Source organism: Zootoca vivipara, chromosome 6 (genome assembly GCF_963506605.1).
Source record: "Zootoca vivipara chromosome 6, rZooViv1.1, whole genome shotgun sequence".
In the NCBI taxonomy this organism is placed as follows: domain Eukaryota; kingdom Metazoa; phylum Chordata; class Lepidosauria; order Squamata; family Lacertidae; genus Zootoca; species Zootoca vivipara.
In genome coordinates, this window is record NC_083281.1 from 2,557,355 (window position 1) to 2,569,456 (window position 12,102).

General features: G+C 52.1%; 1 protein-coding gene and 1 long non-coding RNA gene across 7 annotated transcripts in view; both read right to left on the reverse strand.

The window, feature by feature from the left end:
* The window catches only part of NFIC (nuclear factor I C), a 130,571-nt gene that overhangs the window by 76,926 nt on the left and 41,543 nt on the right, over positions 1 to 12,102 (reverse strand). For all 6 annotated transcript variants that reach the window (XR_009557705.1, XM_060275304.1, XM_060275305.1 and 3 more), the window contains exon 2: positions 7,508 to 8,039. Coding sequence is in view for 5 of the 6 variants with exons in the window: in XM_060275304.1 (XP_060131287.1) it covers positions 7,508 to 8,039 (532 nt within the window). In the remaining variant the exon portion in view is untranslated. The remainder of the gene's footprint in view (positions 1 to 7,507; positions 8,040 to 12,102) is intronic.
* On the reverse strand, positions 524 to 7,501 carry LOC132592260 (uncharacterized). The gene is made up of 2 exons (XR_009557706.1): positions 7,169 to 7,501; positions 524 to 6,629 (listed from the first exon to the last, which is right to left on the reverse strand). It is a non-coding gene; the product is annotated as an uncharacterized LOC132592260 (long non-coding RNA).

The following is a 12,102-nucleotide window of genomic DNA, read 5'->3' on the forward strand; positions in this document are numbered from 1 at the left end:
CAGCCACCTCCTAGAAAATTGAGCGTAGGTCTGCCTCCTATCTTTCACCAAATATCCACAGGGGTTTTTTACATAAGAAGCACCTGCACTTTCTTCCTCTATAAATATAAACCTAAGGCTGTCGTCACGCTGCAGTTTGTGCGACCGCCAGTAGGTGGCCGTGCCAACCGCAGCATAATGAACAACAGGGAGGCAGGTAGATTGGGAAGAGGCTCTTCACGGAGCGGTTTGCCAAAAGGGGCGGAGCAGTGGGTGTGGATTTTAACTTTGTGCAGCAGGGCTGTCTCCTACACACACCCCTCTCCAAAGAAGCAAGACCAGTAAGGAGGTGTGGCCTGGGGAGAAGGGGTGTGGCCTGGGGAGAGTTCTGGGGGCCAGGTGGGGAGGGCTAGAGGGCCACATTCCATCCACAGACATGGAGGTTTCCTACTGAAGGATGGCTTCTGTTTATGGTTTGACCCAGAAAGCCAGAAGGCTGGCTTGCTTGGCTCATAGCTTCAGACAGTGATCTGCAGCACCTCCCAGAAATCAGGAGTCTTTTTTTTTTTTTTTTGCTGGACGATCCTTTCAAAATTGCCTGCAAGGGGGTCAAAGGCTTCTTGTCCGGCTCCTTGTGGCCAAGCCAGCATCTCCACAAATAGCATTTTCTCTCTCTCTCCAAAAAACCTCCCCCCACCAAACACCTCCCCCCCCAGCGCCCTCCACTCCAAGCCTGTGCGAAAAATAAACCACCTCCCACTACGGAAAAACCTCTCCTTGTTTGCCAGAGCACTAAGCAAAAGGCGCAATATGATTTGATCGATGGCAGGAGATTGATTACCATTACGCTGCAACGCTTTTGACTTTCAGCCGCGACCTCCCCGTCCTGGAGGCGGCGAAGGCGTGCAGAAGGAACTCCGGGCACACGTATGCACACGCACGCCGCGGACCTCTACTCTCTCCCCCCCCCCCCCACTGCGGTTGCAGATCCAAAATCCAAAAGGGAAAATATTGAACGGCAGAGGGAGGGGGAGAGGACCCGCAAGGAGGACCCTTGCCTCTGGAAACAGTTCGGAAACTTCAGCCCGTGCAGAATTCAGCGGCCAGGTTGCTCACCGGACGGCAAGACGGTTTGAGGATCTTGCACCGATCCTGGCCCGACTGCACTTAGTTTCCGCGCCCAATTCAAAGTGCTGGTTTTGACCTATAGAGCCATAAACGGCTCAGGACCGCAAGACCTCAAGGACTGCCTCTTTCCATATGAACCGACCCAGACCCTAAGATGACCTTCTGAGGCCCTCCTTCGTGTGCCTCCTACTCGAGAGGTCTGGAGGGTGGCAACAGGGCCGGCTCTAAGGCAAGGCTGGGTGGCGCAAGGCGCCGTGCTGCGCCCGCCAGACAGCCGCGCTGGGAAACGGGGCGGGGGGGGGGGCGTCGGAGGGATCTTCGCGCCGGGGCGCCAGGGCGCCAGATATGCTTAAGACGGCCCTGGGTGGCAAAACGAGAGCGGGGCCTTCTCTGCAATGGCTCCCCCATCTGTTCGCCTGACGCCTTCATTGTACACTTTTGGGCGCCAGGCAAAAACGTTCCTAAAGAAGATTCTAAAGAAGAACGTTCCTAAAGAAAATTCCACCTAAACATTAGGAAGAACTTCCTGACAGTAAGAGCTGTTCGGCAGTGGAATTTGCTACCAAGGAGTGTGGTGGAGTCTCCTTCTTTGGAGGTCTTTAAGCAGAGGCTTGACAGGCATATGTCAGGAATGCTTTGATGGTGTTTCCTGCTTGGCAGGGGGTTGGACTGGATGGCCCTTGTGGTCTCTTCCAATTCTATTATTCCTTTTTCACCAGGTCTTTGGGTGATCTGATTTACATCCTATGCCCTTTTGCAATGTGTTTTTTTTGGGGGGGGCAGCTATTGGGTTGTTGTTTTAATTTTTATTAGGTGTTTTGTGTTTCCATATCTTGATTTTATTATGTGAACCGCCCTGAGACACCCCCCCCCCTGGGGTATAGGGCAGCATATACATTCAATAATTAAGAGTAAGAATCTCTTTTAAAGCCAGCCAAAGATTTCCAACGCAAAAGACCGGCGATTCAACTATAACATAAGCAACTGCGTGAACTTCGCCACTGCCTCCTGTAGCACAGAGTTCTGTAGTTTAACTGTGCCCTGCCAGAAGGAGGAGTGTGTTGTTGTTTTTTCCTCTGTTGCCGTCTGGAACTTAGGGTGCTCCTGCCCCATGAGCTCGGGGTTCCTGTGTTAATTCAGAAAGCCCCCGACAACTTGTGCCCAAGGTTATATTTTAAGGGTCGACCGATCGCTTATACCAGGCATCCCCAAACTCGGCCCTCCAGATGTTTTGGGACTACAACTCCCATCATCTCTAGCTAACAGGAGCAGTGGGCAGGGCTGATGGGAATCGTAGTCCCAAAACATCTGGAGGGCCGAGTTTGGGGGTGTCTCTGGCTTATACCATGGGTTGGCAAACTAAGGCCCGGGAGGCCGGATCTGGCCCAATTGCTTTCTCAATCTGGCCCGCGGACGATCCGGGAATCAGTGTGTTTTCACATGAGTAGAATGTGTCCTTTTATTTAGAATGCATCTCTGGGTTATTTGTAGGGCGTGCCTGGTGTTTTTACATGAGTAGAATGTGTGCTTTTATTTAAAATGGATATCTGGTTTATTTGTGGGGCATAGGAATTCATTCATATTTCCCCCCAAAAAATATAGTCCGGCCCCCCACATGGTCTGAGGGACGGTGGGCTGACCCCCTGCTGAAAAAGTTTGCTGACCCCTTGCTTATGCTCAAACCTCGCAGGGTTGTAGAGTTGGGAAGAGACTCCCGAGGGCCGTTTAGTCCAACTCCTTGCAAGGGGAACGGCCCCCCTCAGGAGACCGTGGACTCTCCTTCCTTGGAGGTTTCTAGGCAGAGGTTGGATGGCCATCTGTCATGGGTGCTTTAGCTGAGACTCCTGCATTGCAGGGGGTTGGGCTAGATGACCTCTGGGGGTCCCTCCCAACTCTACGATTCTATGATTCTAAGGCAGAATCCCAGACCGATGGCCCTTCAGCCTCTGTTGAGAGTCCACCACCTCCCCAGGGAGTCTTCTACACTGTCGAAGAGCTCTTCCCGACGTCGAGTCGGAATCTCCTTTCTTGTCACTCGAAACCATGGGTTCGAGTCCTACCCTCCAGAGCAGGAGGAAACAAGCTCGTGCCCTCTTCCATGGGACAGCCCTTCAGATATCGGCAGGTGGCTCTCCTCTCTCCTCTCAATCTCCTCTTTTCCAGGCTAAACATACCCAGCTCCTTCGACTGTTCCTCATCAGGCTTTGTTTCCAGACCCTGGATCATCTCGGTCGCCCTCCTCTGCACACCTTCCAGCTTGTCAACATCCTTCTTAAATTGTGGCGCCCAGAACTGGACACAGTATCACAGCTGTGATCTGACCAAGGCAGAATAGAGAGGGACTATGACTTGATCTGGGCACTCGACTTCTGTGGATGCAGCCTAGAATTGCATTTGCTTTTTTTTTGCTGCTGCATCACAGAGTTGACTCCTGTTCAGCTTGTGGACCACCAAGACCCCCAGATCCTTTTCACATGTACTGCTAGCAAGCCAGGTGTCCCCCATCCTATATTTGTGCAGCTGGTTCTTCCTTCCCAAGTTCAGAACCTGACATTTGTCCCTATTCATTTTGTTAGTTTGGGCCAAGCTCTCCAACCCGCTAAAAGTCTGCCCTGTGGAAGTCCCTGCCAGTGGAAGTTCAGTCCTGCCTTCTTTTAGACACCCCCTTTTAAAAAGTGGGTTTTTTTCCCCCTTTTCCTGACCAGTACTTACTGCCTTTATCCTTATTACTATGAGCGCGAGCAGCCTGCAAATATCTCCCTAAAATATAAACAAGTAAACTAGCAAAGGGGGTTGACCAGACTGCCATTGTGGAGGAAAGTGGGGGGGGGAGAGAGAGAGAGACCCTCTGTTCCCCCCCCCCCCACACTTTTAAAATAAAATCCAGCCCAGGAAAGACTTGAGATGCAAAAGATCTTTCCAACCAGCTCTGGGGTTGCCCATTGCAGAGAAATCGGCTGAGAATCTTTTTTTAAAAAAAAATTCTTATTTTGCTGACGCAGGAGAAAGAAGGGGTGGGGGGAGGAGAGAGAGCATTATCGTATATTGTAAGGAGGGCTGGCGAGAGAGACCGCCTGCGACTGCTCCAGACTGATAATGTCAGAGACAACGGGAGCTGCATCTTAAAACTATGTGTCGGCCGCCAACCGAACACACACACACACACACACACACACACATCCCGCGTAAAAAACCACAAACACACCCTGGCTGCAAAGTCGGGCCCGTGAAATGCAATGCTGGCAAAAGGGGAGCCCTTCCCATAACCACCGTTCCCAGTCTATATTAGAATCCTAGAATCTGCAATGCAGGGATTTTTTTATTTTTTATTTTGCCCAAGGTGGGATTCGAACCCACGACCTCCGGAGATTGTGAGTCTCTGCTGACTGGGCAGGAGAACCGGGGAGCCAGCACGAAATCCAGATCAAATTCTTGGACTGCGGCAGTCGATCCCAAGCCCACCTGGCTGGGGGGCAGGAGGGTGGTGGAATTACCTAGTGGGTGGCTGGAGGTATCAATGACTATTAATTAGGCTTTGAAAAGTTGCCATCCCCTGGGCAAAGTTCATCAGCCTTGCTGAATTCATTAAGGTAAATAGGTTTCGAATAAAAACGAAGGTTGCACACGCATGACGGATTTAAAGCAAATGCGTCGCCGTCGCCTCCAAAGAATCCCGGGGTCTGTAGTTCGCTCCCAACCACGCTACAATTCCCAGCGCCCTTGGCAAACTACATCTCCCAGTATTCTCGAGGGGAGGAAAGTGTGCTTCACAACACACAGCACAGATTAGCCTGAGTTATAGCTATAAGAAGCAGGAAGTGTTTCTGAAGACCTTCTTTTTAAAAAGGAAAAGAAAGAGGGGGAAAAGATTTTCACGCAAGTAAAGCAATCTACTAGTCGAGCGAATTGGCTCAAAGGCATGGATTATTAGCAAAAGGATGCCATAGTGTTGGGATATGTGGTTAAAACCTATTAATAAAGGTTACTATGACGAATGCTCACAGTAATAATAATAATAATAATAATAATAATAATAATAATAATAATAATAATAATTTTATTATTTGTACCCTACCCATCTGGCTGGCTTGCCCCAGCCACAAGTGCCAAGCTAGGGCCTGGGAGATGTGGGTTCAAATCCCGCCTCGGCCAAGAAGCTCACTGTGTAGGCCATGGGTAGGCAACCTAGGGCCCGGGGGCCGAATCCGACCCAATCGCCTTCTGAATCCAACACTCTACTGACTGAGCTACGGTACAAAGCTAGAAATTTTGCATTTCTGGCTCCACGGGCTTTTACAGCGTGACCCACCCGCCACTGGCGTCCAGTCCCCAGCAGAAACGCGCCCCCCCCTTTCCAAATTAACTCCACACCCCCTGTAAGCAACAGAATCAAAGAAATTCGAGGCTGCAGGGGGACAACACACATTCGTTGCAATCGCCCCGGCAGCCGCAGCCCGAGAATGAATCCCCGGTCTGCCTTAAACGGGGAAGAAGCTACCTTAAAAGGGAAAAGGAAGGGGGGGCTGCTTTCTCCAGAGAGTGAAAGTGACAGGAGGCCTTATCAGCTGTGATTTTACTGCCTGGGGTTTGGTAGCAATTAGATCAGGTGATTTCAAGGCTGCCCAAGAGAGAGACCCAGACAGGCTGGGGTCGGGGTCAGGTAGCAGGAAGAGGAGGGGGGGAGAGATCCACACATTTCTTGCATGCTGTGCAGTGAACGCCCTTCACTTTATCACCCCACCTTTTTTTGGTTAAACATTACAGAATTGTAGAGTTGTAAGGGACCCCCAAGGGACATCAAGTCCAACCCCCCTGCAATCCTTCCATCCCACGGTTGAACAGCTCTTTCTTTTCAGAAAGATCTTGAGTTGGAAACCCCTTCCTTGCCACTTGAAGTCCCCCTGTTCTGTTCAGAGATATACTGCTTTTATACAGGGAGGGGGAATTTATTAAGCATGGATCGGGGGTGCACTAGGCTTGCCATGCGTCAGGAAAAATCCTGACGTGTCCTGGTTTCCGGGTGTAAAAATGGCGTCGGGGGGGGAATTCTGCAAAATGTCAGGGGGAACCCGGATGTAAGCTTAAAACTACTGTTTTGGGGGGAGGTTCCCCCCCCAAAAGCTCAACAATTTTGGTGGTTGAAAAACTTGATAATTTGGAGGCTGTCAGGAATTTTACTTTTTGAAATATGGCAACCTTAGGGTACACCATTATTTGGCCCACATTTAAAACACAACGCAACCCTAGATTCCAGTTTTACAGTCATAGAGCTGAACTGGCGCAAGTAAAATGTCTGTAAGGTACGATCCTGTTGTACCAGGAGAAAACGGCTACAAATATCAGTGCAAAATTCCGTGCAGAATTTATAAATTGGTATTGCAAGCTGATGCAGAAATGGGGCAAACTCAATGCTGAGGCGGGGGGGGGGGGGGACAAGATCCAAGAAAAACCAATAGAAGACAGATCGGTCTGTCCCTTCATTTGTGACCAAGGAATGCTGTTCCTTAGTTTATGACTAAAACCTATCAGGGGCGTAGCCAGGATGAAAATCAGGGGGGGCAAGGGGCGGGGCAAGGGGCGGGGGGAGGGGCCAGAGCGGGGCAAGGAAAGCTCCCTTCTCCCTTACCAGCTTTCTCTCCTCCTGCCCCGGCGATCGCGGAGGGGGAGAAGGGGATCGGAGCAGCCCGATTTCGGGCTGCTCCGACTCCCTCCTCCCCCTCCGCGATCGGCCGGGGCGAGGGGGCGCCAGGATCAGCCCGAAATCGGGCTGCTCCGACCCCCTCCTCCCCCTCCGCAATCGGCAGGGGCGAGGGGGAGCCAGGATCAGCCCGAAATCGGGCTGCTCCGATCCCCTCCTCCCCCTCTGAAATCGCCGGGGCAGGTGGAGGGAAAGCCCCAGAGCCGCGCAAAGCGGTTGCCTGGCTTCCCCTCCGCCCGCTCCACAGCCAGCCAGGGAGAAGGGAGACGGCACCGGGCAGGCAGCGGGGCAGGCTGGCCAGCGGCCCTGCTTCTAGGGGGGGCAATTGCCCCCTCCTGCCCCCCCTGCCTACGCCCATGAAACCTATCCTTTGATTCGCAACTAAGGAATGCCGTCCTGTGATTCATGACAACAAAATGACTACAAAATTCATGACTGCAAGAGGACATCCCTTGATCTGTGACCAAGAAACGCCCTCCCTTAATTCACAACAATGAAATGCCCTCTCTTAATTCACAACTCCAAAGTGCCCTTTCACAACCATGAAATGCCCCTCCCTTAATTCGCTACCACAAAGCACCCTCCCTTAACTCCTGGCTAAGGAGCGCCGCCCCTCCGTTTGCGCCAAAAGAAGGCTGAGAAGGGCCCGCGGATGCCAAGGAACAAAACGAGCCGCCTTTCCCACCGGCAAGGGCCGCCTACCTCTCTCTCGGATGAAATACGCCAGGTAGAGGTCGAGTTCCTTGACGGAGACGCTGATGTGGTGAGGCTGGACGCAGAGGATGGGGTGCGTGCACTGCGCGGCCTTGACCAGCCGCTCCCCGTCAGTGCTCTCCAGGGGGATCCCCTTGAAGAGGATGACCATCACTAGGTCCAGCCGCCAGACTTTGTCGGCCTGCCGGAGGCAGTCGATCCTCCGCATCTTGCCCTTCTGGTCGGGGTTGGAGAGCACGCAGCAGGAGGGCTTCTTGCCCGTGATGGAGAGGACGAAGTCCTCCCGGTACTCCGGTCGGATGTCCTTCCGCAGCTTGGCCAGCAAGCGGGACGCCCACTTCTGCTTGACCTCCGGCTTCTCGTTGAGGAGCTCGTCTTTCACGGCCCGCTCCTCGTCCTTCGTCATGCGCTTCTCGTGCTTCTTGAAGTACTTGCGCTTGCGGGCCTGGAGGTTGAACCAGGTGTAGGCGAAGGCCCGGACGTGGGGGAGTAGTGCCTCAATAAAGGGGTGGAACTCATCCTGGAAAAGAGAGAGAGAAAGAGGCAGTCAAGAGGGATTTCCCCATTCGTTCTCTCATGAGGGAATGCCTCTTATGACTAGAGGCATTCTTCCAAGCACATCCCGGTGGATTCATGCCTGATCTGAGAAGAGGCGTTTGCCTCTCGCGGGAAGGATTGCCTCTTCTGCATAGAGGCATTCCTCCAAACATATCTGGGTAGATGCATGCCCGCTCTGAGAAGAGGCATTCTCCTCTCTCGAGAAAGATTGCCTCTTCTGCGTAGAGGCATTCCTCCAAGCACATCTCGGTAGGTGCATGCCTGCTCTGAGAAGAGGCATTCCCCTCTCTTGGGAAGGATTGCCTCTTCTGCATAGAGCCATCCCCCTCCCTCTCACATGCAGCATGGAAATGGTACCAGTGAATAGCAAACCCATGGTCCTCCAGATGTATCTGGACTCGAACTCCCAACCTCCCTGACCATGAACTGGGCTGTTGGAACTAATGGGAGCTGAGAGTCTAACTGCGTACCCCTGGTTTAGTCTGGACACAGAATCTGAACCAAACTTGCAGCAGATTTGTGTGTTTCATTGCAGATCTGCCCTTGCCGTGTTGAAAGAGGGGTGAGTAGAACAATGGGGGGGGCGGCGGACAGGATCCAGAATACCCCTCCCACACTCATAGCTTATAGCTAAGGAACTTTTATTCTCGTCTTCTCAGCTGGGGAAACACTACAGTATTTGCAAGAGACCGGCTCTACAAGTTAGACAAGTCACAGCGACCCTATAAAACAGTTTTCCTGTTCATCAGCTGCCTGCTCTCCGCTGGGCCTACTCCGCAGGGCCGTTGTGGGAAGAAAACGGGGAGCGGGAGGCACCTTGAGCTCGTGGGGGGGAGGAGGAGGCAGGATACAGACAGGACAGGACGGGACAAAACAAGCAGCCGCTTCAGAAGAACTTCCAGCTACAATTTGAAATCTGCTTCCCTTTACGAGTAATTGAGCATTTGGTCAGAAACCAAGCAGCCAAACGCCCCGCCCTGCTGCCGTGCCAAGAAAATTTGGCTCCGCGCGGGTTGACTGGAAATGTCGTTTCTCTCTCTCCCCCCCCCCCCCCGCCTATCCTCTGTGCCCCACCCTGAGCCTGCGGCTTCAGGCGGCAGATTTGGGCAGCCGACGGAGCCCCAGTTTCCACTCGTATGCCACAGCCTGCGGCTCTCCCAACCTGCCGCGGCGGAGGAGGTTTTGGCAGGGCTGGTGGAAATGAAGCGATCCGCTCCGAGGCACCGGCGAGAGAGATAGAGATAGAGAGAGAGAGAGAGAGAGGAAGCAGCCCAAATTGCCGGACCTCCCAGGATTTGCAGAATTCCACATAGAGTGGTGCCTCGGTTTATGAACACAATTGGTTCCGGAAGTCTGTTCATAAACTGAAGCGTTCATAAACTGAAGCGAATTTTCTCATTGAAAGTAATGGAAAGTGGATTAATCCGTTCCAGACGGGTCTGCGGAGTACTCAACCTGAAGCGTACTTAACCCGAAGCATGGGTGTAATTGGTTCTGGAAGTCTGTTCATAAACTGAAGCGTTCATAAACTGAAACAAACTTTCCCACTGAAAGTAATGGAAAGTGAATTAATCCGTTCCAGATGGGTCTGCGGCGTCCGTAAACCGAAAATTTGTAAACCGAGGTGTTCATAAACCGAGGTTCCACTGTACAGTGGTGCCTTGGTTCTCGAACTTAATACGTTCCGGGAGCCCGCTCAACTCCTGAAACTGTTCGGAAACCAAGGCGCAGCTTCCGACTGGCTGCAGGAAGCTCCTGCAGCCATTCGGAAGCCGCGTTGGACGTTCGGCTTCCGGAAAACGTTGGCAATCCAGAACACTCACTTCCAGGTTTGCGGCATTTGGCCGCTGATTTGCTTGGAAGCCAAGCCGTTCGAGAACCAAGGTACCGCTGTAACTACAGATTCCATCTCACACCCACCCACCCAAAAAATTTCCCTTTTTCTCTCTCTCTCTCTCTCTCTCAGCTGGGGAAGTTTAATCAGCCCAGGGGGCGAAGTCCCTCCTGCAAAACCTTCCGGGGGGGGGGCACATGGCCTTAGTGGGCGGGTCCAGAAGGCAAAAGTGGGCGGAGGAAAAGATGCAAATTTTGCCCATGCGCAGTAAGCTACTTTCTACACAAATGTACATGAACACGCTTTTTTCTATCCCCACACCCAGGCGGCAAGAGTTCGTGGGCCCGGGTAGCTCTGTTGGTTGGAGTGTGGTGCTGATAAATGCCAAGGCTGCGGGTTCGAGAGCAGCTTGGTCCTGCATTGCGGGGGGTTGGACCGGATGACCCCACGGGGTACCTTCCAGCTTTAGAATTCCATGATCAGAGGAGGCATCCCAGCCAGAAATGTGGAGCAGAGCTGGCAAGGAGTGTGGTGGCCGTAGGAGACTCACGAGGGCCAGTTAGAAAGGCGCGGAGGGCCACATTCTCACACAAACACACACACCCACACACCGCCAAGGCTTCATGTTTCTCAATGCTGAATTAATTTCCAATCAGGAAAACCGCACAGGTCGGGCCGGGGGGGGAGGGGAGGGATTTGGAAGAAATGGAGCAAGGAATTCTGGGAAAGGGTTAATCGTGGCCCCCGCCACGGAAACGGCTTTTCCTCATCTAAAGAGGCTGCCAGGCTGTCTTTTCCCAGGGCAGGTAATATGAAGCCAAGCAGCTGCCCTGCTAATTGGGCATGTCTATCCTTCAACCCTTTCTCGATGTCTTCGCCTTGCCCTACGCAGTTTCCTGGTCTCCCAGCCCCCTAGCAGTTACGGAGCGAAAAAACCTGTCAATTTCAGTGGCTTGTTTTGTTTTCCCCATCTTAAATTCTGCCTCCCCCATTTCAGTTTGCAAATTTATTTATTAGTTTTCATATTTTTTAATAAGGTTCCCGGGAAAAATACATCAGCGTCTTAGTGAAGGTTTATCGACACCTGTTCGTTGCTTGTGCAATTTTGCCCGGCAGCCACATTTTTGCAAAGCAATCCCCCCCCCCAACACACACACACAATGTCCTGCCCTGCATTTTGGTACAAAGTCTCCTTTAATATATGCCGTTTTAGGCATGCTTAACCACAGTACCTTGTGATCTTATTATGGGAGGGCCGTGAGGACGGAGGACGTGGCAAGATTCGGAAGCACCCTTGGTAGACAAAACCTTTAAAGTAAATACTGTATGGGGAACATCTGGGCTGCTCCAGATGTTTTCCAACTCCCAGCCAGCCCACTCAGCCAATGACTGAGGAGGAGGAGGAGAGTCCAGCAACATCTGGAAGGCTACAGATGTTCCCGATCCCCAATCTAAGAAGCATAGCTGCCAAGTTTTCCCTTTTCTCACGAGGAAGCCTATTCAGCATAAGGGAAAATCCCTTTAAAAAAGGGATAACTTGGCAGCTATGCTAAGAAGCAACATGCAAGAGATGGAGATATACCTCTTTGTCAACGAGGCATTCTCCACTGAGAACAAATACCTCTTAATAGATGGAGAATGGAGGAACCGGGGTTAGAAACTCAGATATATAAGCCGGGCGCCACATGGCTCCTTAAACCAAGATTGCGGATGTCAAAATAGAATATCTAGTTGCCATTTGGGAGCAAGACAGCACTAAAGCCTTGTTTTCCAAACCTTGATGGACAGGCTGTGATTGATTCTCTGGCTAGTTCAGAGGACAACCTTGAGCTCGGTTAAGAGCTTTGAGAACTTAAAGAAGAAAAGTCCATTGAACCTGGGTAAGGTAAAGAAAAAGGTAAAGGACCCCTGGGACAGTTAAGTCCAGTCAAAGGCGACTTTGGGGTTGCGGCGCTCATCTCACTTTCAGGCCGAGGGAGCCAGCCCTTGTCCGCAGACAGCTTTCCGGGTCATGTGGCCAGCAGAACTAAACCGCTTCTGGCTCAGCAGAACAGTGGGACACTGTGACGGAAACCAGAGTGCACGGAAACACCCTTTACCTTCCCACCGCAATGGTGCCGATTTATCTACTTGCGCTCGCATGCTTTCGAACTGCTAGGTTGGCAGGAGCTGGGGCGAAGCAATGGGAGCT